This window comes from Salvelinus fontinalis, chromosome 24 (genome assembly GCF_029448725.1).
Source record: "Salvelinus fontinalis isolate EN_2023a chromosome 24, ASM2944872v1, whole genome shotgun sequence".
Taxonomy (NCBI): domain Eukaryota; kingdom Metazoa; phylum Chordata; class Actinopteri; order Salmoniformes; family Salmonidae; genus Salvelinus; species Salvelinus fontinalis.
In genome coordinates this window covers 25,404,839-25,431,875 of record NC_074688.1, presented here as the reverse complement: position 1 = coordinate 25,431,875, position 27,037 = coordinate 25,404,839, and the positions used below count along the sequence as shown (strand labels likewise).

At 42.7% G+C, this 27,037-nt stretch overlaps 1 protein-coding gene across 1 annotated transcript in view; it reads right to left on the bottom strand.

Annotated features, from left to right (window-relative positions):
• Positions 1-27,037, bottom strand: part of LOC129822579 (nectin-3-like protein) — a 79,639-nt gene that overhangs the window by 4,603 nt on the left and 47,999 nt on the right. The window contains exons 3-6 of the mRNA XM_055880921.1: positions 22,250-22,434; positions 14,229-14,343; positions 9,667-9,784; positions 9,270-9,421 (exon numbers count right to left, since the gene is read on the bottom strand). Coding sequence (XP_055736896.1) covers positions 9,270-9,421; positions 9,667-9,784; positions 14,229-14,343; positions 22,250-22,434 — 570 coding nt within the window. The remainder of the gene's footprint in view (positions 1-9,269; positions 9,422-9,666; positions 9,785-14,228; positions 14,344-22,249; positions 22,435-27,037) is intronic.

Here is a 27,037-nt window from a genome sequence, read left to right as displayed (position 1 = left end):
CAGAGAGAGAAAGAAACAAAGACAGAGACAGAGACATCATTACAACACTGTATATAGACAAAATTACATTTGAAATGCCTTTATTGTTTTGGAACTTTTGTGAGTGTAATGTTTACTATTAATTTGTCATTGTTTATTTCATTTTTGTTTATTATCTATTTCACTTGCTTTGGCAATGTAAACATATGTTTCCCATGCCAATAAAACCCCTTGAATTGAAATGAGAGACAGAGAGAGAGAGATAGAGAGAGAGTGTGTCTGTGTCTGAATATTGTGTCTGAATATTGACCTCTCTTCAGGACAAAAAGCAGCCTGACCCTGTTTCTCTAGAAACATCAAGTGCCTGACTACAAAGAAGCAATAAAAGCTGCACTAGGACTGCTTTGCATCTTCACTTAACACTGGAGTCTAAGCTGCACTAGGACTGCTTTGTATCTCCACTTAACACTGGAGTCTAAGCTGCACTAGGACTGCTTTGTATCTCCACTTAACACTGGAGTCTAAGCTGCACTAGGACTGTTTTGTATCTCCACTTAACACTGGAGTCTAAGCTGCACTAGGACTGTTTTGTATCTCCACAACACTGGAGTCTAAGCTGCACTAGGACTGCTTTGTATCTCCACTTAACACTGGAGTCTAAGCTGCACTAGGACTGTTTTGTATCTCCACTTAACACTGGAGTCTAAGCTGCACTAGGACTGTTTTGTATCTCCACAACACTGGAGTCTAAGCTGCACTAGGACTGCTTTGTATCTCCACTTAACACTGAACACACTCCTTCCAGTTCTCTGCTGCCAATGACTGGAACAAACTGCAAAAATCTCTGAAGCTGGAGACTCTTACCTCCCTCACTAGCTTTAAGCACCAGCTGTCAGAGCAGCTCACAGATCATTGCACCTGTACATAGCTCATCTGTAAATAGACCATCCAATCTACCTCATCCCCATACTGTATTTATTTATTTATCTCAACTTGCACATTAATCTTCTGCACATCCTACCATTCCAGTGTTTAATTGCTATATTGTAATTACTTTGCCACCATGGCCTTACCTCTCTTATCCTACCTCATTTGCACATGCTGTATATAGATTTTTCTACTGTATTATTGATTGTATGTTTGTTTATTCCATGTGTAACTCTGTGTTGTTGTATGTGTCGAACTGCTTTGCTTTATCTTGGCCAGGTCGCAGTTGCAAATGAGAACTTGTTCTCAACTAGCCTACCTGGTTAAATAAAGGCGAAATAAAAAATAAATAAACTCAGAGTGAGAGAAGCGGCATATGCCGGACTCCTCCATGTTGTTGGCTTGGAGAGGCCAAATTGCTCAGTGCAAGTTCTTCCTGGACAGGGTGTCAACCAAGCTTTAGACTTTGTCCCAAATGGCACCCTATTCCCTGGAGTCCTGCTTGCTCGAAAACTATGTGTGCGCCCCTATGGGTCCTGGTCAAAAGTAGTGCACTATATAGGGAACAGGGTATAATTTGGGGCGTACACATAGTTTTCGAACGAGCGAGACCGGTCTAAACCCGGCCTACTCACAGATGAAGACTGACCACCTGCTTTAGTTTGAGGCTCCTCCAGCCTGCTCTCCCTCTCAGTGAGAAATCAGAGAGATTGTGTGCCAGGGGAGAATGTGTCCAAGAGTAGGAGTCATTATGTTTGGATATAGATTAGAAGGAAAGGGGAAATTAAAATACAAGGGGAGCACAGTTCTCATGCTCCATACATAAAGAATAATAGAGAAGCCAAACATGAAAAGAAAGGAGGGAGATGAGAGGAGGGAGACGAGAAAAGGTAGACGAGAAGAGGATTTTTTATTTTATTATTTAACCTTTATTTAACTAGGCAAGTCAGTTAAGAACACATTCTTATTTACAATGACAGCCTACCAAAAGGCAGAAGGCATCCTGCGGGGATGGGGTCTGGGATTAAACATTTAAAATAAATAAATATAGGACAAAACACACATCATGACGAGACAAAACAACACTACATAAAGAGAGACCTAAGACAAAACAACAAGGCAGCAACACATGATAACACAGCATGGTAGCAACACAACGTAACAACATGGTAGCAACACAACATGGTAGTAGCACAAAACATGGTACAAACATTATTGGGCACAGACAACAGCACAAAGGGCAAGAAGGTAGAGACAACAATACATCACACAAAGCAGCCACAACTGTCAGTAAGAGTGTCCAGGACTGAGTCTTTGAATGAAGAGATTGAGATAAAACTGTTCAGTTTTAGGGCCCTATGAAATCTGTTTTTCCCCTCCAAATTCCGTTTTATTTATCCCAAATTCCGTTTTTTTCAATTTTTCTGAATTCTGTGTTTTACTATTTACGCTAATTGTATCATCAGAAAGAGTGTAATAATGTGAATGAATAAAACGTCAACAATTTAATAAGATATAACAGTACATTTGTAATGATGCAACACAACATTGCACTATTTTTTATCAAGGAAAATGCTTCAATTCAGTGTTTCATTATAAATGAAAAAAGTAATGCAAGAATCTAGGCAACAATGCAGCAACCTTCTCCTCCATTTCCAGCTGGCTGAGGATGTTTGTGACTGCCTGGGATGATGACTTTTCTGCCAACAAAAACTCTGTACAGATGAACATGCTCTGCATGGTACTTCACTGCCTCACACCAGCTATTCCATCGGGTGCTCACTGCTTCAGGAGGAGCCTTGACCTGCACAAACTCCTTCACAATGAGGAAGCTCACCTATCTTCTCTTTCTGACAGGCTTCTTGAAGAAGACAGATCTCATCCATGTCACAAGTGATGGAACTTCAGAGAAATATTTGTAGCGCTGCCAGGTCTCACCCACCAGATTGATGACATGGCAGAGACAAGTTACATGGACACTGTTGGGCATCACTCTTTTCAGAACCTCCTTGTATGCCTTCAGGCAGTAGGAGTCATTATCTGTGACCACTGCCCAGGCATCATTCAGGTTCAGATTGTTGCTGTGGAGGGAGGCTAGTGCCTTGCAAAAGTATTCATCCCCCTTGGCGGTTTTCCTATTTTGTTGCATTACAACCTTTAATTTAAATGGATTTGATTTGGATTTCATGTAATGGACATAGACAAAATAGTCCAAATTGGTGAAGTGAAATGCGTGGTGTGTATTCACTCCCTAAATAAGATCTACTGCAACCAATTACCTTCAGAAGTCACATAATTAGTTAAATAAAGTCCACCTGTGTGCAATCTAAGTGTCACATGATCTGCCACATGATCTCAGTATATATACACCTGTTCTGAAAGGCCCCAGAGTCTGCAACACCAATAAGCAAGAAGCACCACCAAGCAAACGGCTCCATGAAGACCAAGGAGCTCTCCAAACAGGTCAGGGACAAAGTTGTGGAGAAGAACCGATCAGGGTTGGGTTATAAAAAAATATCTGAAACCTTGAACATCCCACGGAGCACCGTTAAATCCATTATTAAAACATGGAAAGAATACAATAAACCTGCCAAGAGAGGGCCGCCGACCAAAACTTACGGACCAAGCAAGAAGGGCATTAACCAGAGAGGCAACAAAGAGACCAAAGATAACCCTGAAGGAGCTACAAAGCTCCACAGCAGAGTTTGGCGTATCTGTCCATAGAACCACTTTAAGCCGTACACTCCACAGAGCTCGGCTTTACGGAAGTGGCCAGAAAAAAAACCATTGCTAAAAGAAGAAAATAAGCAAACACATTTGGTGTTCGCCAAAAGGCATGTGGGAGACTCCCCAAACATATGGAAGAAGGTACTCTGGTCAGATGAAACTAAAATTGAGCTTTTTTGCTATGTCTGGCACAAACCCAACACCTCTCATCACCTCCGAAAACACCATCCCCACTGTGAAACATGGTTGTGGCAGCATCATGCTGTGGGGATGTTTTTCATCGGCAGGGACTGGTAAACTGGTCAGAATTGAAGGAATGATGGATTCAGTCTTCCAGAGATTTGAGACTGGGACGGAGGTTCACCTTCCAGCAGGACAACAACACTAAGCATACTGCTAAAGCAACACTGGAGTGGTTTAAGGAGAAACATTTAAATGTCTTGGAAGCCCAGACCTCAATCCAATTGAGAATCTGTGGTATGACTTAAAGATTGCTGTACACCAGCGGAACCCATCCAACTTGAAGGAGCTGGAGCAGTTATGCCTTGAAGAATGGGCAGAAATCCCCGTGGCTAGATGTGCCAAGCTTATAGAGACATACCCCAAGAGACTTTCAGCTGTTATTGCTGCAAAAAGTGGCTCTACAAAGTATTGACTTAGGGAGGGGTGAATAGTTATGCACACTCAAGTTTTCAGTTTTTTTGTCTTATTTGTTGTTTGTTTCACCCCCCCAAAAATGTGTATCTTCAAAGTGGTAGGCATGTTGTTTAAATCAAATGATACAAACCCCCACAAAATCGATTTTAATTCCAGGTTGTAAGGCAACAAAATAGGAAAAATGCCAAGAGGGTGAATACTTTCGCAAGCCACTGTATAGCTGGGAAAACATTGAGTAGTTGCATCTGTCCATGAAAATGACATCCACCAGAAATAACTGGTTTTCAACGCCTGCAATGAAAGATAAGGAACAACTTTAATTATGTTTTAACCTAAAATAATTTTGTGACAAAATAAGTGTTATTTAAATTAAGTGTAAGCACAATATAGATACTGCGATAGTTAGCTAGATGGAGGCAGACGGCTGCTGACATTATGCATTGCTATATTTCACCATGATAGCTTGTCGTTTGGAATATCACAATTTGCATGCGGACAATTCACATTGCAGAATGTAAATGTAGTCTATTGCAACGGTATATTAATAGACTGTCAAGTTAAGTTAACTCACCAATAACGATGTTAGAACGCTGCAATCCCTTGCATCTGTTGTCTCATCAACAACCACCGTAAACCTCTTCCCACGGATCTTCAGTAGAACGGCAGTCATATGTTGGTCGAACACACGGGGCAGGTGAGTTTGACGGAGGCTGCTCTCATTTTCTGGTAACTCTCCTCCCTGTTTGCAATCCTTCACTAGAAACGGCCGTAGCTGAATAAATTATCGTATTGAATCTGCTGATGCACTTGCACTAGTAATGCCTTTTCAAACGACAATTACATTTACATTTAAATGACTTAAATGTAAATGTAAATGTAATTGTCGTTTGAAAAGGCATGCTCTGGCTAACAGGCTGACCACACCGCTCGCGTCGCATGCGTGAGCGTTGCAAAATAAATTTTGAAATCTATGTTATTCAATTATTGCACCCACACTGCTCGTGCGTTTCATCTTCTCACATGACTTCCCAGAGAAAGAGGAATAACTAATCTCACACACACACACACACACACACACACACACACACATACACACACATACACTGGTCTGACCCTCTTAAATCTCCCTTTTCTCTTGACTTTCTACCAGAGCCTCACTCCTTTACAGAGCCTTTGGTATTTGTCCAGACACTTTAATAATTTAATTCATATGCTCTTTCAAAACAACAGTGTTACAGAGTTGCAAAATACATTTTGAAATCTATATTATTCAATTATTGCACCCACACTGCTTGCGTGCGCCAACGAGCGTCTGCGTTGCCAAGAGCTAAAATAGAAGTCAGTTCTATTTCTGACACAGATCGCACTGCAAGTCCTGCCTCTCCCATCTCCTCATTGGTTTATAGAAGCAGGTACCCACGTGCCATCTCCTCATTGGTTATACCCACGTGGGTGACTGAAAGACAAATGAGGTCAGTGGCGGTAATGCACCTAATTTACGAAAGTTGCCAATCGCAGTATAAAGTCAAGAGAAGAAAAGGCCTGGAAGGAGGAGAGATGACTAGAAACGATTCGGTTGATCGTTTTATGTGTGGATTAATTGGTGGAGTAAAGGACCTTGTGCATTTCAGGTAAAATAACAACTCAATGTTTATATCCCAAGACAAATTACCTAGCAACAGCAAGCTAGCTAGCTGAAATTGCCATAAATGTTTAATGCTTTTCGACCTGTCCCCAAATTAATATAATTGGTTCAGAGTTTGTTTTGATATTTTAACCTGCATGTCGTGATCGCGTTTGGTGTGGTGGGGTAAAATAAATGTATGCACGATGGCGCACGCGCGTAGCCTGTTTGGGTTCCGTGTAACACGGTGCTTTTCCCTGTTCTTCACATGGGCTTCAGACTTTAAGTGGTTGTCACACGTATTTTTACGGGTCCAATCAATAGTATGTTGACAGAATTTGCAAAACAGCTTATCGCCTGACTAAATAATAGTCCATTGGGTATTGCTCTGCTCTGAATATAGGGGTCAGGGTCGATTCTTTTTTTTTGTTGACGAATTGGCGCCTCTTCGACATGTTTCTCAAAGTGACAGCCAAGTTGTGAGGTGACGTAAGGTTCCCACGCACGATCGACCCCCCCCCCCAAACACCCCAATCGAAAATGGAATTATTTCTCTAGGCCTACTCGTCTGTAATTTTACAATTATGAAATAATTTAAGTTACTACAATTATCAGCCAAACTATGGAAATTCTGCAATATTCCAAGTTTTACAGTTGATTCCATTTTTATTACCAAATTCCGTGATTCCGTCCGCATTTTCCTTATCGCGGAAATCATAGGGCCCTATAGTTTGAGCGTTTGATGCAGCTCGTTCCAGTCGCTAGCTGCAGCGAACTGAAAAGAGGAGCGACCCATGGATGTGTGTGCTTTGGGGATCTATAACAGAATGTGACTGGCAGAACAGGTGTTATATGTGGAGGATGTGGGTTGCAGTAGATATCTCAGATAGGGGGAAGTGAGGCCTCAGAGGGTTTTATAAATAAGCATCAACCAGTGGGTCTTGCGACAGGTATACAGAGATGACCAGTTTACAAAGGAGTATAGAGTGCAGTGATGTGTCCTATAAGGATCATTGGTGGCAAATCTGATGGCCAAATGGTGAAGAACATCTAGCCGCTCGAGAGCACCCTTACCTGACGATCTATAAATTATGTCTCCATAATCTAGCATGGGTAGGATGGTCATCTGAATCAGGGTTAGTTTGGCAGCTGGGGTGAAAGAAGAGCGATTACGATAGAGAAAACTAATTCTAGATTTAACTTTAGCCTGCAGCTTTCATATGTGCTGAGAGGTGGAGGAGGGAGACGAGAGGAGGGAGAGAGAGGAGAGGAGGGAGCGGGGATGGGGAAACTGCTGGCTGTGTGTTCTACAAGCAGTGCCCGCTTGCATCAGAACAGCCTGGTACTGTAGCCAAGTGAGGCCAAATTTAGAAAAACAATGTTTATAGAGCTTTGGGGGGGGGTCCGCTGTCTGTTTTGCGAGTCAGTCATTAATTAATGTGTATTCAATTAAAGTAAATATCATTAGTCATCTCTTGATGAGTGAACGGAAACAACATCCAGCTCTTACAGCAGAGCATGGAGCACACATGCCCTTTTACGGGGTGGGAACATACTAGTGTCATGACGTTGCCTGCTTGGGTACTGCAAACCCCATCCCCCTCTACCTGCCTCTCCCTTTCCTACCACAACCCATGCGGTGATCACAGAGAGATGTCGTAAATTACTGAGAATCTCCCCACCACAAACAGTATTAGACAGAGGGTAAACTTTCAGGACAAAGGAATTCTCTTCCACCTCACAGAACTTGAGGTACGAACATATTTCATATTCCTGCAAAAGTATAAAGATCGGTGGACAGTCCAGCTATGAACCGGTCCATTTGTCATCACGTGGGAAACTCACGAGAGACTGTGGGACCACATTACCATACCGCTGTGTATATAATAACCTCAGATATGAGGTTTACATCTGTTTGTTGTATAAAATGAATGAGTGAGTATGATACTGTTTGTATAATTGTGTAATATGATTTTGGACTGTTTAATTAAGAAAAGTACAAATACCTTCTTGATTTGAACTAAATCCAAGGACCGCCCTGAGCCCAGTATGGGTCAGAGACCATGGGACCACCCCTCTCTGCTTTCTGAATAAAAGCCAACTCTTAAGAAATTACCATTCAGACCATGTTTCTCTCAATCACGAGAGGACAAAGGTTGCAGACCAGCTTACCTCGATAACGAGAGGGCCAAGGTTTGAGACCAGACTGCTGAATCTTTTAACCATCCCACGTGGTTAAAACTCTTACACCAATAATAACAAGTTTTGATATTGACTTCTAGTCTGCAGCTAGGAATTCGGTATCATTGAACGCGAAGAAAGACAACCGCCGAAACATCCATTCTATAACGAATGTCACTCTGAACTCTCCACAATAACTCCAACAAAAACGAACTTCTCTCCAACGATCAAGACGACACACACACTGAACGTAACTATATATATATTGATTGCAATTGTTCCCGAATGAGTGAGCGTTCATGTGTAAGGATTAGCATGTCAATTGTTATAGTTATGGACTCTGTAGTGAATTATTAGTCGAACGCAACTTTCCCTTTTGTCTAACAGCCGCCATGCCGGTTCAGCCCACTAGGGTATATTGCTCCCATCATTTCATGTAACTATTTTAAGTTTGTTTGTTTGTTTAGGCATTTCTGTGAATTAATTAGTTAGTAATAAATAAATGATTTAAGACAATTGATGTATGGATGACTCATAGTGAAGACTGGGTTCGTGCAGATAATCAACGATTTACGACGTTTGGAATGAGACTGACGAGGTAGAGTAAATAAATCATTAATTAGAAGACTATTGATCAGATATGAAAATATTAGAAAGGTTATATTGGGAAATTATAACTTTGTAATCTAATAACTTTCCCTGGTGCTCTCGAATTCATAGTTAATTAGTTACGTTATTACTCAAGTGATAGCGTAAGCCCTAATTACAGGAATATATGATAAAAACTATAAGTCTTCAATTTAACGATAGCAAAGACACGACACTAGCGTCTGTTACTGTATCTGTGTGTTATTCATCGTGTCCAACCCTGAAAAATTACCTTGGACAACAAACAAAAGAAACAAAGAAGGGCAAATTGCTGCACACTGTGCTCCCATTGACAAGTAGGCATATTGTTGCATATTAGTGCATACTGTGTTCCTAAAAACAAACAGGGTGAAACAGTCACTCTCTAATGATATCACAGATATCTAATGTTGCCAAAACCACAACAATTTTAACGTTTGGTGTTGCTCTTTTCTCCTCTGGTGTCTGAAATGTGTGCAAATGGAGACAGGCCCTGTATAAACTCATGGTGGGCCTGAAGGGTTTAACCAAGGCCATACTTTCTCACCTTGTACCCAAACATGAACGTTCTGACCGCGTGGACCGATGTCATTGGACACCTCACACCTGTACAGTCCAGAGTCATTTCTCTCCAGAGGACGAGTGAAAGTAAAAGTGTTGTTCACTATATCCACACCGTCAGGCATCGGCCCATCCAACCTGTTAAGAAAGGAGATCATATATAAACACAGAGATACAAACATTGCTGGATATTACTAGCCAGCAATGATCACAGTAGTGGTACGTCCGAAATGGCACCCTATTCTCATTATAGTGCCCTACTATGTGCCCTGGTCAAAAGTAGCAAACTACATAGGGAATGGGGTGCTATTTGTGACACGGCCAGTGTATGGCATGTTGTGGGGTGTAGTGGGTGGGTAAGCTGCTAGCTAGAAGACCCTGACCTGGTCCAGGAGAAGTGGTGGGCAGGTGGGTTGGCTTTGGCTTCACAGTCCAGCTTCACATTGTCCTGACCAACAAACCAGTTCTGGTCATATCCCACCACCGTCACCTCAGGAGCAACTGGAAAAGAAGCACAATCCTATTATAATTATTATTTATTATTATAATTATTATTTGTTAGTTAGCTACTTTGTAATAAAGTAGACTAGGGTACATACCATGTAGGCCTATTGTATAAGATATACTATGATCAGGATCCTTTAATAACACAACTGACCAAGAATATTTGTTCTATACAAAACAAGAGATTCATAAAAAACTTTTTTTTAAATGCCCTAGTGTGCATTGTACACAATGGCCAATGTGCTCCCTTGTAGCACAGCGATGACAAATTAGCTTTCGCCCCAGGGGGAAAAAGCAAGCAATATAAGAACAAAACAACTGATAATCAAAATGAAAAAGCAGAGGAAAAGGATTCTACAGCACAGGGGTTTTGTTGGATGTGAGAAGCCTAGAAAGGAGAGAGAAAGAGAGAGAAAGAGAGAGAAAGAGAGAGAAAGAGAGAGAAAGAGAGAGAAAGAGAGAGAAAGAGAGAGAAAGAGAGAGAAAGAGAGAGAAAGAGAGAGAAAGAGAGAGAAAGAGAGAGAAAGAGAGAGAGAGAGAAAGAGAGAGAAAGAGAGAGAAAGAGAGAGAGAGAGAAAGAGAGAAAGAGAGAGAGAGAGAGAGAGAGAGAGAGAGAGAGAGAGAGAAAAGCAAATTCAAATTGAAATACCTATTAAAATTTGGCTAAAACTAATTGAATATGTCATTGAACCAATTGCACTTTATGGCAGCGAGGTGTGGGGTCCACTTGCAAAACAAGATTTCATCAAATGGGACAAACATCCCATTGAAACCCTGCATGCAGAGTTCTGTAAGATTCTCCTACATGTCCAGAGGAAAACTACAAACAATGCATGCAGGGCAGAATTAGGCAAATATCCACTAATAATAAAAACTCAAAAAAGAGCAATTACGTTTTGGAAACATCTAAAATACAGTGACCCCCTCTCATATCACTACCAAGCCCTGCAATACCAAGAGCTGAGCAAAGAAAAGAGTCCCCTCATCCAGCTGGTCCTGGGGCTGAGTTCACAAACCTGTTCTACTAACACACTGAAGCCTCAGGACCAGAACATCCAATCAATCAGAATAAACCAAATTACAACACAGTCAAAACAAAACTACATTGCTTATTGGGAAACACAAGCACAAGCACAGAGCAAAATGCAGTGCTATCTGGCCCTAAATCGACAGTACACCGTGGCTAACTATTTGACTATGGTTACTGATCAAAACCTTAGAAAAACCTTGACAAAGTACAGGCTCAGTGAGCACAGCCTTGCCATTGAGAAGGGTAGACACAGGAAAACCTGGCTCCCTGTAGAGGAAAGGCTGTGCAACCACTGCACAACAGCAGAACCTGAGACGGAGCTGCATTTCCTGACAAAATGTCAAAAATATAAAACAATTAGAGAGTGTCATTTCCCCAAATTTGAAACTCTTATTCAAGGTTTCAAAGACCTCTCTGATGAGGATAGGCTACCCGTCCTGTTGGGGGAGGACGCAGAGAGCTGTGGGTTGGCAGCGCACTACATTGCTGCCTGCCATAAGTTGAGGGACAGTGTCTGACAGACCAATCAACCTGCACATGTACTCTACTGTATGTTTATTGTTATTGTTGAATGTATGGTTATTTTGACACTTAGTTATTGTTGTTACTGTTGTCCCGTTGACCATTTTGATTCTCATTTTTATATTGTAAATAAGCTTTGGCAATATGTACATTGTTACGTCATGCCAATAAAGCAAATTGAATTGAATTGAATTGAATTGAGAGAGAGAGAGAGAGAGAGAGAGAGAGAGAGAGAGAGAGAGAGAGAGAGAGAGAGAGAGAGAGAGAGAGAGAGAGAGAGAGAGAGAGGCTACATCAGACAGGTCAAAATGAGGAGATACCAGAGTCACCACCAGCAACAAACAGAGCAGAGAGAAAGAAGCCTACCAGAGGTAGGACAGATGCCACTGACTGTACTGTAATACATGTAGTAAACAATGACTCTGGTATCCAATTTCCCCCTTTGACTTTTGAAGAGTGAGCAGGCAGAACGTATTACAGTACAAAGCCGGGCAGGGAACAAGACGTTATGAATGCGTCCTGTTGACCTTTGCACTTTGTTTGTGGAGAAATTGCGCTTCTTTGGCACTTAAAATCCCCTGCCTCTGCATTTGACATGATTTATTGAGTTACAAAGCCTTTCTCTTCCTGTATTAACCTCGCCTTTCTGCATCTCCACCCTTCTGCACCCACCTCTCTTGCCCCTGCTGCTGCTGCTGCTGAGGCTTGATCAATATTTCATAAAACGCCTTCATTAACCTGCACTCACATAGTCCAAACAGATACTATACACTATTTATCAGTTCAGGTTGCCAAGGAAGCATGCATCAATGATTATAAAATTAAGATGACTCTTTAATGAGCCTTTTATGAGGAAACGAGGGAAGATGGGGAGTCGGTCCGGTCTCTGAGCATACTGCACTGTAAAACAGGCTATTGACATGACAGGTTATAGATCAGATACAGACAGCAGCCCTTCACTAATATATGTGGCCGTTGTCTAAATCTTTATGTAGTGAGAGAGTGCATGCTGAAACATGAGCAGCAGCTGTCTCTGAGACAAGACAAATCATCTACCATAAAGCCCACCTATCAGCACAGCAACCCCTCTCAAACAGAACACAAAGATAGCGAGCTACCCCTCTCCTTGTCATAGTGGCACACAGCTCTATATACAGTGCATTCAGAAAGAATTCAGACCCCTTGACTTTTTCCACATTTTGATACGTTACAGCCTTATTCTAAAATTGATTAAATTAATTTTCCCCCCTCATCTACACACAATACCCCATAATGACAAAGGAAAAACACGTTCAGACATTTTTGCAAATGTATATAATTTTTTAAATGAAATAACACATTTACTTAAGCACCTTTGGCGGCGATTACAGACTCGAGTCTTCTTAGGTATGATGCTACAAGCTTGGCACACCTGTATTTGGGGAGTTTCTCCCATTCTTCTCTGCAGATCTTCTCAAGCTTTGTCAGGTTGGATGGGGAGTGTCGCTGCACAGCTATTTTCAGGTCTCTCCAGAGATGTTAGATCGGGTTCAAGTCTGGTCTCTGGCTGGGCCACTCAAGGACATTCAGAGGCTTTTCCCGAAGCCACTTCTGCATTGTCTTGGCTGTGTGCTTAGGTTTGTTGTTCTGTTGGAAGGTGAACGTTCGCCACAGTCTGAGGTCCTGGAGCAGGTTTTCATCAAAGATCTCTCTGTACTTTACTTTGTTCATCTTTTCCTCGATCCTGACCAATCTCCCAGTCCCTGCCGCTGAAAAATATCCCTACAGCATGATGCTGCCATCACCATCCTTCACATTAGGGATGGTGCCAGGTTTCCTCCAGACATGACGCTTGGTATTCAGGCCAAAGAGTTCAATCCTGGTTTCAACAGACCAGAGAATCTTGTTTCTCATGGTCTGAGTCCTTTAGGCGACTTTTGGCAAACTCCAACCTGGCTGTCATGTGCCTTTTACTGAGCAGTGGCTTTCGTCTGGCCACTCTACCATAAAGGCCTGATTGGTGGAGTGCTGCAGAGATGGTTGTCCTTCTGGAAGGTTCTCCCATCTCCACAGAGGAACTCTGGAGATCTGTCAGAGTGACCATCGGGTTCTTGGTCACATCCCTGACCAAGGCCCTTCTCCCCCGATTGCTCAGTTTGGCCGGGCAGCCAGCTTTAAAAAGAGTCTTGGTGGTTCCAAACTTTATCCATTTAAGAATGATGGAGGCCACTGTCTTCTTCGGGACCTTCAACGCTGCAGAAATGTTTTGGTATCCTACCCCAGATCTGTGCCTCGACACAATCTTGTCTCTGAGCTCTACAGACAATTCCTTCGACCTCATGGCTTGGTTTTTGCTCTGACATGCACTATGAACTGTGGGACCTTATATAGACAGGTGTGCGCCTTTCCAAATCATGTCCAGTCAATTAAACTTACCACAGGTGAACTCCAATTAAGTTGTAGAAACATCTCAAGGATGATCAATGGAAACAAGATGCACCTGAGCTCACTTTCGAGTGTCATTGCAAAGGGTCTGATAATACTTATGTAAATAAGGTAGTTCTGTTTTTATTTTTAATACATTTGCTAAAATTTCTAAAAACATGTTTTCGCTTTGTCATTATGGGCTATTGTGTGTAGATTGATGAGGGACATTTTTTATTTAATCGATTTTAGAATAACAAAATGTGGAAAAAGTCAAGGGGTCTGAATACCTTCGAAATGCACTGTACTAATCACGTAAAAGGTGATCTAATTGTTCCATTTCAATGACCCTACTGCTCTGCTGTCCTATCCGCCTGGTCCCCCCAAACACCGTCATTGTAAATACAAATTTGTTCTCAACTGACTTGCCAACTAGGCAATAAATAAATAAATAAAGGTTAAATAAAAGAAATGTAAAACACTCACACTGCACATTGAGCACGTAGGGTATCCTGAACTCAGTCTGCAGGGCTGGGTGGCGCACCACGCAGGTGAGCGTGTGGCCCTGGGAGTGTCTCCGTGGCTCCAACACGTAGCGCACCTGGGTGGTGGAGGCGACATGTTGTTAGACGTGTAAATATTTAAGCATGTTTAAAGAGTGTTTGTGTGAGCTTTGCATGCCTGCTTCATGATCTATATACAGTACCAGTCAAAAGTTTGGACACACTTACTCATTCAAGGGTTTTTCTTTATTTTCTACATTGTAGAATAATAGTGAAGACGTCAAAACTATGAAATAACACATATGGAATCATGTAGTAACCAAAAAAGTGTTAAACAAATAAACATATATTTTAGATTCTTCAAAGTAGCTACCCTTTGCCTTGATGACAGTTTTGCACACTCTTGGTATTCTCTCAACCAGCTTTACCTGGAATGCTTTTCCAACAGTCTTGAAGGAGTTCCCACATATGCTGAGCACTTCTTGGTTGCTTTTCCTTCACTATGTGGTCCAACTCATCCCAAACCATCTTAATTGGGTTGAGGTCGGGTGATTGTGAAGGCCAGGTCATCTGATGCAGCACTGCATCACTGTCCTTCTTGGTCAAATAGCCCTTACACAGCCTGGAGGTGTGTTTTGGGTCATTGTCTTGTTGAAAAACAAATGATAGTCCCACTAAGCGCAAACCAGATGGGATGGCATGTTGATGCAGAGTGCTGTGGTAGGCCTGCTGGTTAAGTGTGCCTTGAATTCTAAATAAATAATTGACAGTGTCACCAGGGAAGCACCCCCCCCCCCCCCCCCCCCCCCCCCCCCCCCCCCCACACTGTCACACCTCCTCCTCCATGTCTCATGGTGGGAATCACACAAGGGGAGATCATCCGTTCACCTACTCTGCGTCTTCAGACTATTGGACAGATTTCCACCGGTCTAATGTCCATTGCTTGTGTTTCTTGGCCCAAACAAGTCTCCTCTTCGTGTTGGTGTCCTTTATTTATGGTTTCTTTGTAGCAATTCGACCATGAAAGCCTGATTTATGCAGTCTCCTCTGAACAGTTGATGTTGAGATGTGTATTTTACTTGAACTCTGTGAAGCATTTATTTTGGCTGCAATTTCTAAGGCTGGTAACTCATGAACTTATCCTCTGCAGCAGAGGTAACTCTGGATCTTCCTTTCCTGTGGCGGTCCTCATGAGAGCCAATTTCATCATAGAGCTTGATGGTTTTTGCGACTGCACTTGAAGAAACTTTTAAAGTTCTTGAAATTTTCCGCATTGACTGACCTTCATGTCTTAACCCTTGTGTTGTCTTAAGGGTCTTAAGAGAAAACTCCTTAAATTATAATTTTTCAACTTGAAATTTGATGATGTTTCCTAGAGTGTTCATTTTTTTGTCCAGGTGGAACAAGAGAACAATGATTTAGAAGAGGAGGAGGTATCTAAAGAAGAAGATGGGGAAGAATACAACCCAGAGCACGATGCATCATCTTCAGATGAAGAAAAATCCCCCAAGCGGAAAGAGAGACATTTTTGTCAAAGAGCAGCAAAATAACATGGTCCTTGTCACCATATGACAACCAGGGTAGGATGGCGGCACAACATGTCATAAGAATGACCCCAGGGCCCACAAGACATGCAGTTGCCCAGGACATCGCCTCAACATTCTACATGTTCATCACACCAGCCATAAAAAAAATCATCCTGGAGACAACTGGAAAAGGATGGATGAGAATGACCTGCGTGCCTACATAGGGCTCCTAATCTTGGCGGGTGTGTATAGGTCACAAGGCTACATGTAGTCTCTGGGATGCAGAGAGTGGAAGGGCAATTTTCCATTCCACGATGCCACTGAAAGTCTACCACACTTTCTCAAGAATGCTACGATTTGATACCCGTGAGTAAAGACCTGCAAGGCATTCAGAGGTAAAACATTTTTTCAACTCTGCTATGTAAGTGATTTTCACTGTTAATTGTATTATGTATTGCTGTAATATCATGTATTTATGTGATTGTTTTCTGTGACACTGATACTAATTACTGATAGTAATCTCTTTTGTCAAAAGGTCGCTGTCCTTTCCGGCAGTATATGCCCAGAAAGCCAGCAAAGTATGGCATCAAGATATGGGTGGCCTGTGATGCACAATCCAGCTACCCTTAGAAGATGCAAGTCTACACAGGGACGCTGACCAGTGGAGGCCCGGAGAAGAACCAGGGGATGCGGGTTGTGCTTGATGTGACAGATGAACTGAGGGGGCACAATGTCACGTGTAACAATTTCTTCACCTCTGATGAGCTCAGCCAGCAGCTCCTGAAGAGGAAGATCACCATGGTTGGCGCAGTTAGAAAGAACAAGCCTCTCTCCCCCTTGCACTCCTCGCAACAAGGGGGAGAGAGGCCTTCTCATCAAAGTTTGCCTTTACCCTCACCACCACTCTAGTTTCTTACCTCCCAAAGAGGAACAATAATGTGGTCCTCCTGAGCACACTGCACAAAACGGCTGAGATCAGTGATCGCGAGGACAGGAAGCCAGCCATCATCCTGGACTACAACCACAACAAAGGAGGCTTGGACAACCTGACAAGGTGATTGGAACTTACAGCTGCAGGAGGATGACTGCCCGCTGGCCCCTGGTCATCTTCCATAACATCATTGATGTGTAAATGCCTTCATGATATTGAACAAGATCAACCCTACCTGGATGCCCGATAAGCGGAACAAGAGGAGGGTGTTCCTGGAGCAGCTGGGAAAGACACTTGTAACCCCACACATTCAAAGAAGGGAGTGCCTCCCCCGCACAGCAGCCTCTGCAGCGTTTGTGAAAGCTGTTCAGGGGGCTGACTCTTGTCCTGATCCACCTGAGGCTGCAGCTGGTGCAGGCAAGAGGAAGAGATGCCAATTATTCCCCCCCAAAGAAGGACTGTAAAACAAATAATATGTCCTGCACATGTGAGAAATACATCTGCAAAGTCCATGCACACACACTTGCATACTGTCCTACATGTGCTAATTAGAGTTTATTGATTTATGTTCTTCACGTTTTTGTTTTGTATCTATTATCCTATTTTATTCTTAATTATTGTTGTTGTTTATACACCTTGTGGATAGGGGCAATGGTTAAAAAAATGGGAGAAGACTAGTATTTTGTAGTTGAATTCCTCATTGTACAGTATATATCACTATGTTGCCAAAAAAGTTCAAGACTGTTATTATTTCCCTTCAATAAACTGCATTCAAAACTACTTTCTGCACATTTCTGCTACTTTCTTAGGCTATACAAGTGCTATCTCTTGCAAAAATGTATGTTTACACCTACGCAGTACCTTTAGCAATAAAGGAAAAGAAAACAATTATGACAGGTGTGTTGTAATAAAAACGAGTGGTGTCCACTGATTAAATGCAGTCTTTCTGCATTGTGAAGAGGGAAAACCCAGATATTCACAAAGTTTGTGATGAATGACAGGTTGTTTCTTCATGCAAAATACACTGCAAAAAAAAATAAAGGGAACACTTAAACAACACAATGTAACTCCAAGTCAATCACACTTCTGTGAAATCAAACTGTCCACTTAGGAAGCAACACTGATTGACAATAAATTTCACATGCTGTTGTGCAAATGGAATAGACAAAAGGTGGAAATTATAGGCAATTAGCAAGACACCCCCCAAAACAGGAGTGATTCTACAGGTGGTGACCACAGACCACTTCTCAGTTTCTATGCTTCCTGGCTGATGTTTTGGTCACTTTTGAATGCTGGCGGTGCTCTCACTCTAGTGGTAGCATGAGACGAAGTCTACAACCCACACAAGTGGCTCAGGTAGTGCAGTTCATTCAGGATGGCACATCAATGCGAACTGTGGCAAAAAGGTTTGCTGTGTCTGTCAGCGTAGTGTCCAGAGCATGCAGGCGCTACCAGGAGACAGGCCAGTACATCAGGAGACGTGGAGGAGGCCGTAGGAGGGCAACAACCCAGCAGCAGGACCGCTACCTCCGCCTTTGTGCAAGGAGGTGCACTGCCAGAGCCCTGCAAAATGACCCCCAGCAGGCCACAAATGTGCATGTGTCTGCTCAAACGGTCAGAAACAGACTCCATGAGGGTGGTATGAGGGCCCGACGTCCACGGGTGGGGGTTGTGCTTACAGCCCAACACCGTGCAGGACGTTTCGCATTTGCCAGAGAACACCAAGATTGGCAAATTCGCCACTGGCGCCCTGTGCTCTTCACAGAAGAAAGCAGGTTCACACTGAGCACATGAGCATATGTGACAGACGTGACAGAGTCTGGAGACGCCGTGGAGAACGTCCTGCTGCCTGCAACATCCTCCAGCATGACCGGTTTGGCGATGGGTCAGTCATGGTGTGGGGTGGCATTTCTTTGTGGGGCCGCACAGCCCTCCATGTGCTCGCCAGAGGTAGCCTGACTGCCATTAGGTACCGAGATGAGATCCTCAGACCCCTTGTGAGACCATATGCTGACACATGCACATTTGTGGCCTGCTGGAGGTCATTTTGCAGGGCTCTGGCAGTGCACCTCCTTGCACAAAGGCGGAGGTAGCGGTCCTGCTGCTGGGTTGTTGCCCTCCTACGGCCTCCTCCACGTCTCCTGATGTACTGGCCTGTCTCCTGGTAGCGCCTGCATGCACTGGACACTACGCTGACAGACACAGCAAACCTTTTTGCCACAGTTCGCATTGATGTGCCATCCTGGATGAACTGCACTACCTGAGCCACTTGTGTGGGTTGTAGACTCCGTCTCATGCTACCACTAGAGTGAGAGCACCACCAGCATTCAAAAGTGACCAAAACATCAGCCAGGAAGCATAGGAACTGAGAAGTGGTCTGTGGTCACCACCTGCAGAATCACTCCTGTTTTGGGGGGTGTCTTGCTAATTGTCTATAATTTCCACCTTTTATCTATTCCATTTGCACAACAGCATGTGAAATTTATTGTCAATCAGTGTTGCTTCCTAAGTGGACAGTTTGATTTCACAGAAGTGTGATTGACTTGGAGTTACATTGTGTTGTTTAAGTGTTCCCTTTATTTTTTTGAGCAGTGTAGATTGGGTTTAAAATTCAATTAAGCTGCTTTATTTTTGGTGTAGGGGAGTATACAGAATGTTAAGACTATACAATGTTAAAGTAATGATAGACTGTCGTGTTGCTTTGCTTATTTGAGCTGTTCTTGCCATAATATGGACTTGGTCTTTTACCAAATAGGGCTATCTTCTGTATACCACCCCCTACCTTGTCACAACTAGGGCTGCTGCGGTGACCGTATTACCGCCACACCGGCAGTCACAATTCATGAAGGCAGTCAAATTCCACATGACCATTTAGTCATGGTAATTAGGCTTCTCCAAGCTCTGATGCTGCTGCTGCTGGTCATTAGTAGTCTACCAAACTTACTAACTGCCTGGTACTCAGCACTCTTTTGTCCCTCTAATTACTCTGACATCAAATCTTTTTAAATTCTAATCAAACCCTTCATGAGAGCCCATGAACTCATGTTGCTTAACATTTCTTTAGGCTATGCAATTGCGGGAGATGGCCGCTATTAAAAAGAGGAGGATTCCCTCAGCTTTCTATAGGCTAGGCCTACTATATTTACTTCTCAACTTTCCTAATATTAAGCACATTGCTTATATTTACAACAGGAGTATAGCCGACCAGGCTGGCATGAAAATAAACCAAGGGGAAAAGCGTCCTCCATTCGCTATTTAAGTGCATAGATGACATTTATTTTTTCCCGGGTGCCCCTGTTTTGGTACAGGTGCATGATAATGGTCCATTCTAAATCAAAACAAATGTCACACATATATTATTTAGTATATGTAAAGACAAGAATAAATCAAGAATAGTCTGATATTAATATTAGCCTATCACTTGTGAATTATATATTATCACTTGTGAACGATGCCCAGCATAAAAAACAATGCCTTTTTTTGCGACTTGTTCGAATGATAGTCGCACACCTCATGTAGCAAAGCCCATAGGCCTATATGTTTTAATAAGGTTTGTATCACAACTAAAGTGTCCAAATAACTTCTTAAAGTTAAGCACATTAATCCGCTTTACAACTGGCATATATAGCCAGCGTGTGAGTTTCAAGTTTGGGGAAGATCATTTTCACAATAAAGATTGCATAATGCATAATTGCATTTGCGGTCACTTTTGATAATGATGTTTTCCGCTAATGAAACATTTGCGCTTATAGCCTTCTATAATGTGCGCATTGCTGTGCTTATAATGTGAAGAAATAGCCTAATAGTTTATCAACATTTTAAGCTAAACATTCTGATCTGTTGCATCAGCCACACTGCATAAAAAAGTTTTGGGGGATGCTAGTGGTTGTATTCATTTGGGATCTATCGCATCCCCCTGTCCCAGACTATGTATGGATTATTTATTTCTCGCACAGAATAGAATAGGTCGACTTTTGTATTATGGGGGAGAGTAGACTGAAATAGGCTAGTGCTTTAGCTGTTCATTAGGCCTACTCATCTTGTCGACACTTCTTCCAATATCTTCAATTTGCACCTCGGAATTGGATAAGGAAGCACGCAGTTGCGTCCCTGATGTGTCTGTCTTCACTTGTAGCCTGTGAGAAAGACCCGATCACGTGCCGGAGAGCCATGTGAGTGAGAGACGCTTCGGATTGCGCAGCACACTCAGGGAGGAGAGCACAACGCTGCACTCCGGGCTGCAAAAGGCTTTATTTTTTTTAGGGTGCATTACGGCCACAAAGGGGATGCCGCTGTGAAATTCGAGGCATTATCAAGTGGTTGTCAAATGATGAATTAGAGACTATTGGAGTGTGTACAGCCTGCACAAAAAAACAAAGTTGAGCTCATGCCTTTCAAGCAACGTTTTTCAAATCACCATTTGTCTCATCATGCAGCTTTACAATGTATAAAAAATCTACACATATAGCCCAAACTTTGTAGAATAACTAAAGTTACATGAATAACTCTAAATTAAGCATACAGGAGTACCTATGTCTTTGTTAACTGCTCAACACAGAATAGCCGCACCTGCACACTCCCTCAAATCACTTGGAAAAAATATTTCTATCAATTGTATTCTTCATACTATATAATAATGCCACGGAATTATAAGCAAATCTTGTCTGCTAAATGAACTAGTGTAGCCCACAGCCATTTGGCATAGCCACATCAGGACCTAACATAAGGACAACTCAGAGTATGCTATTCTTTTCTTCTGAAATAGACTACATTTTCTTCATATCATGCTTCTTTAGGCCTATCTAAAATAAATAATGGATTTATTGTGAAGGTGTAGGCTATACTACATGGATTTATTAGACTTTTTAAAATGGCTTGCAGGCGTGGAAGCCAGGAGAAGCTAAACGTGTTTATGTTAATTAACGCTCAATTACCGTGAGGCCGACAGTTATTTGCTTGACAATCACCGACTGAGAATTTCGCGACCGCCACAGCCCTAGTCACAACACAACTGATTGGCTCAAACGCATTAAGAAGGAAAGAAATTCCACAAATTAACTTTTCACAAGGCACACCTGTTAATTGAAATGCTTTCCAGATGACTACCTTGTGAATCTGGTTGAGAGAATGCCAAGAGTGTGCAAAGTTGTCATCAAGGCAAAGGGTCGCTACTTTGAAGAATCTTAACACTTTTTTGGTTACTACATGATTCCATAAGTGTTATTTCATAGTTATGATGTCTTCACTATTATTCTACAATGTAGAACAAACTCTGGAATGAGTAGGTGTGTCCAAACCTTTGACTGGTACTGTACATATACTGTATATACACCCCATGAGGAGGTTGATTGTGTGTGAGACCATGGCTGTGTCCCAAATGGCACCCTATTCCCTTTATATTTTGCACTACTTTTGACCAGGGCCCAAGGGCAAAACTGACCAAAACTGACCTTAGTCAAAAGTAGTGCACTATGTAGGGAATAAGTTGCCGTTTGAAACACGGTACTGTGGTGTAATGTCAAAGCAGTAGCTCTGTTCTGTTTGTACCTGCGTGGTGGAGGTGCCGTTGGGCTCGTCCTGCGTCTGGACCTCAGAGCGGCCAAACAGCTCAGTCTCCCAGGACACCTCGGCTGCAGGTCGGCCGCGCTCTGCTATGCAGGTGGCCGCCACCGATTCATTACCACCATCCACCAGGGCCGTAGAGCCGGCGGAGACGTAGACCTTGGGCTCCACTAGGGGAGAGAGAGATAAGATTAAAAAACTATAATGTTCCCAATGAGGCAATTCATTTAGCGGCATAGAAAATATACTGTACATACAGACAAAAAACATTGAGAGAGAGAGAAAGAGAGAGATGAGTGGGAGAGAGAGGAAAAGGGGCTCGCGGAGAGATGACAAAACAGAATAGATTACAAAATGAGTATTGATATTTTGTATATGATGATGAATAAATAATGTGCATCATAAAACAGGGACGGGGATATGGACAGAGAGCAGGAAGTGGCCACGGGACACTCATACACTCTGCTGCCAGACACAGTAGATTGATTTCCTGCATTTCACAGATATCTATTAAAAATTGATGAGCCAAGCCATCGGATACTATAGGAGCACTTTGGAGGGAACTCAACTCTTTTTATTGTTATTGTGCTGGAGATGGAGACGTCTGTGAGAGATGTTTCTGTGTTCGTGAAAGGAATATTACTGTGCAGCATCGACCAAGACATTTCTATTAGAGTGACTTTTGGAGCATCTCCATGAAGCTGTTTGAATTATATTCTCTTCCTACTAAACCAAAACAATGGATTTTGTGTTGTAAATGCTGTACTTTCAAACTGGCTTGCTAATACGGTTCATAATGACTTAGAAAAACAGTTTAACACAGAGCAATGTCAGACATAATACTCCGTGCTGTTGTGTGTGTCTGTGTTTCATTGTGTGGTGTCCAGTCCTGAACTGGGGAGTTGGGTTGCTGTCAATGTGTGCTGCTATTCAGTGCTTTAGAGCTAGGGTTATGTTACACTGGCTTCCTGTGAGGATGCTGAGTTACTGTGGGTTGAGACATCAGTCGTGACAGATTTCTCTCAATAGAGCAGCATAAACAGATCCATGTAAACGGACAGTGACCGCTGTAACATAGCACTCTACCTGTTTCACAGAGCACTACTTTCACTGCTCTAGTGCACCGACAGACATAATACTAAAGATAAAAATAATTCATATTTATCCTGAGAGTCCAAGGAAATACCGCAAAGAAATAACGCAAAAATCAGAAGTGCCCATTTAAAGGGTTTAAAACCAAGATAAGGTCACTATGCCAAGGTTCTCCTCAAATAAGAGCAAATGAAACTGATATTTAGTAACTATCTTTGATCAGCAATGACATTGTTGTGAATTGCAAAACAGGCCGTCCATAAATTCAAAGCGTTATCCTGTTCCTCAATTAAGCGCATTTCACAGAGCACACCCAGAGTATAGCGTTGTTGAATCATACAAACTTTGTGACAGTAGTCAAACAAAAGTCAAATGACCAAAGTTGCTAAACTTGCTAGATAACCTCCTTTTAACGAATGACGGAATATCTCCTATATTTGGCAAAATGTAGTTTATGATTATACAGATAGCAGATCAGCTCATGAATAACGGGGAGATGAAGAGTGGAAATATTTTCAATATCAAGGTACGTATCTTAACAGGGATCAACTCTTGTTTTAAAATATCGATATCTACTCTCATATCGTTTGTTGATAACACATTCTCTACCGAAGCGCTCACTTGGCTAGCAAGTACGAGACTGCGCAGAGAAGAGGGGGAAACATTATAGCGCTATTTTGACATGCATAGGAGAAAGACGTGCTTTGATAATGCAACCTACAGAATACAGAATAAAGTTACGAATTTTCATGCGAGACAGGAGTCAGGACTTTTCAGTAGGATTGGGACTGGATAGGAAAATAGCCTAGGCTCTCGGACAGGAGAAGATAGAAATTTCCCTCGTGCCTCTGAATTGATAACAGGCTTCATGTCTGTGACAGAGATGCCTATGTAGTGAATTGTGCCTAGGCCTACCAAATTTGTGACTGTCTGAAGAGTCACAATGACTGCTCAAAGAGACACAAATTATTTTATAGGATATACTGTAGGCGTTTCCTGTAGGGTTTATTAACTGCGTTCGCGTCTGCAGTACCGCAATGCCAATTATGCGTGTGCTTTGAATTTATGGCGACTTTGTGTGAAGTAAATACGCTAGGCTAAAGGCTTTCATGCTTCAACCGGTTTGGATAATGTGCAATTCCATTTTTTTGCTAATCTGGTATTGCATGTGTATTTTGTGGAATTTCATTAGCACAATTCCACAGGTTCAGGAGAGGGAGAGAGGCTAGAAAGCACTACTCCACTTCCCAAATTGGCTCTAGTGTTTAAATCTATGATTCAGAGAGCTGTCAGGCTGCCTTTTTTTTCCATCATTACTCATCTGAATCGTTTGCCTGGCTACCCAGATTCCTTGCTCCGGCCAACCGCTACGCCACACCCACGGACGTTAGTTTCTTCTCTGCAAGGAGTCTGGATCTGAGTACCTCCCCGACCCTTCACCGAACGCAAACACATTTGGGACAGTCTGATTGGTCCAGAAACCAATGGGTTGGGCCAGAGCCAGAACACACGTGGGTAAAGCAGTGGTTTGAAAATGTGGCATTGGCTTTGATACTCAGATTGGTTAGAGACAACTTTATTTTGTACAACGCCCCTCCTGCCCCTTGTCACCACAAACAACTTCAATGAAGGTAGTCTCAGACTAAAGTTTGTAGCGAATGACAGAGCAGCAGAATAATTTAGTGTCAGATGTCAGGCTACTGAATCTCCCCTACCCTGCTCTCTCTCTTTGCCATGTCCATTTCTCCTCCCCCCCTCTTTCTCTCTGTCCGTGGTCTCTTTCTCTCCTTGCAGAGGGCACGGCACTAACACTAACAGCTGCTGGACTTCATTTCACAGTGACACTGTGGCATGTGGGTCACACATACAGATCCTCCAGACAAGGCCATCGCCCCCAGACATCTGCCGTACCCCTCCTCACAGTGAAACGACACCCCAGAGACTCGCTCTTCTAAAAATATACCTGTGTCTCCTACGCCCGGGCATCATGCAGCCATCTCAGTCAACCTGCTCACATTGTGCCCCACACACTCATCTAATCAACACTCCCCCCTCCCCACCCCACTGACTGACCGCGCACAGTAGCTCTGTTGTGTTAAGGTGGCATCCTGGCACCCCATAGCCCACCCCCCTATCCCCTTCCCTCCAGTGTAACCAAATCAGGGGTACGTGCTAATTTGGAGAGGCTGTTGGGAAGGGAGGTGGTTCAGATCTATCTTGTTGAGTGCAGAGGGTAATGATTTTCCGTCAGACAGGCAGAGAGCAGGCATTGGGAGCCGTGTTGGCCCTGTCCCACCCACGCACTGCCCAGTTCCGCTATGCTCCCATGAACACGTAGGGCTGGGCAGTATACCTTATTTTCCGATATACTGGTGTCACGACGTCGGCTGAAGTTGATGCCTCTCCTTGTTCGGGTGGTGTTCGGCGGTCGAAGTCACCGGTCTTCTAGCCATCGCCGATCCATTTGTCATTTTTCCATTTGTTTTGTCTCGTTTTTCCACACACCTGGTTTTCATTTCCCAATTACTGGTCATGTATTTAACCCTCTGTTTCCCCCATGTCTTTGTGTGTGATTGTTATTTGTTCAGATCGGTATGTTCCGGCTGGTTTGTATCGGGTGCTGTTTATCACCCATGTTTTTGTGGCAACCGTTCTTTTAGCACTTTGTAAATTGTTTACTTTGTGCTGTCGAGTAAAGTGCGTTGTTTCACTCATCTCTGCTCTCCTGCACCTGACTTTCTACACCAGTTACACCCACCAGCCTGACAACCGGTATTGATGCACGAACCAGTTTGGGTTTTTACTTTACCTTCTATAACGGTATTTGAATGTTTGGTTTGTTAAATGTGATACAGTATATAACATCAATTTTTATAGTTTACTTCGCTTCTTGAGTCATCTCTCTCCACGCCGCTTTCCACGCTAGCCCCGCCCCGTCACTCAAGGAGCGCATTTGTTGTTCCTCGAACACGAGACAGACACTTGCGTTCAGTCTGAATGGTCAATGCAGCACATGCAAAAAAGTTGATGAAAACGATGCAGTTTTCACTTTGCTTCTTAATATAAATCCACTAGCGTTATATAATTACACTATTTGTTTGTGTTTCTTACATAGGCAAACAGCTAGATTGTATTTTCTTAGCAAGTTGGGCCGAAATCTTGTTAGCCACTAATGCTAATCGCTAGTTAGTTGTTTAGCTAGCTAATAAATGTAATGAGTCAGAGCAAACATTAGAGTGATACAGCCTGATAATACCAGTGATGGTGTAGATCTAAATCAGCATGTTGTTTGTGCAGCAAATGGTCCACCCATACAGGTTCCTTCTTCACCACCTGCTAACCATGAGTATGTGACCAATAACATTTGATTTGATTTTATAAATCAAAGAGGAATAGGCAAAGCATGAATATGTTAGCTACATGAAGTAGCTGTAACCAAATCAGGGGGATGTGTAATTTCATTTTCTTTACATTGAGTTTACCACCCACTTTGGGTTGCATGGAGTAGCTAAGAGAAAACATTAAATGTAGCCAAAGATTATAGGGTTCCTACCCTGTCACAATAACTCCTCCCTGGCATTTTCATTCATTGTCATGTCAAACAACACTATTCAAAGTGCCCACTACTATATTATAACTATAGAATTAGAATAATCAGTCTATTTTCACGATTCCAACAGT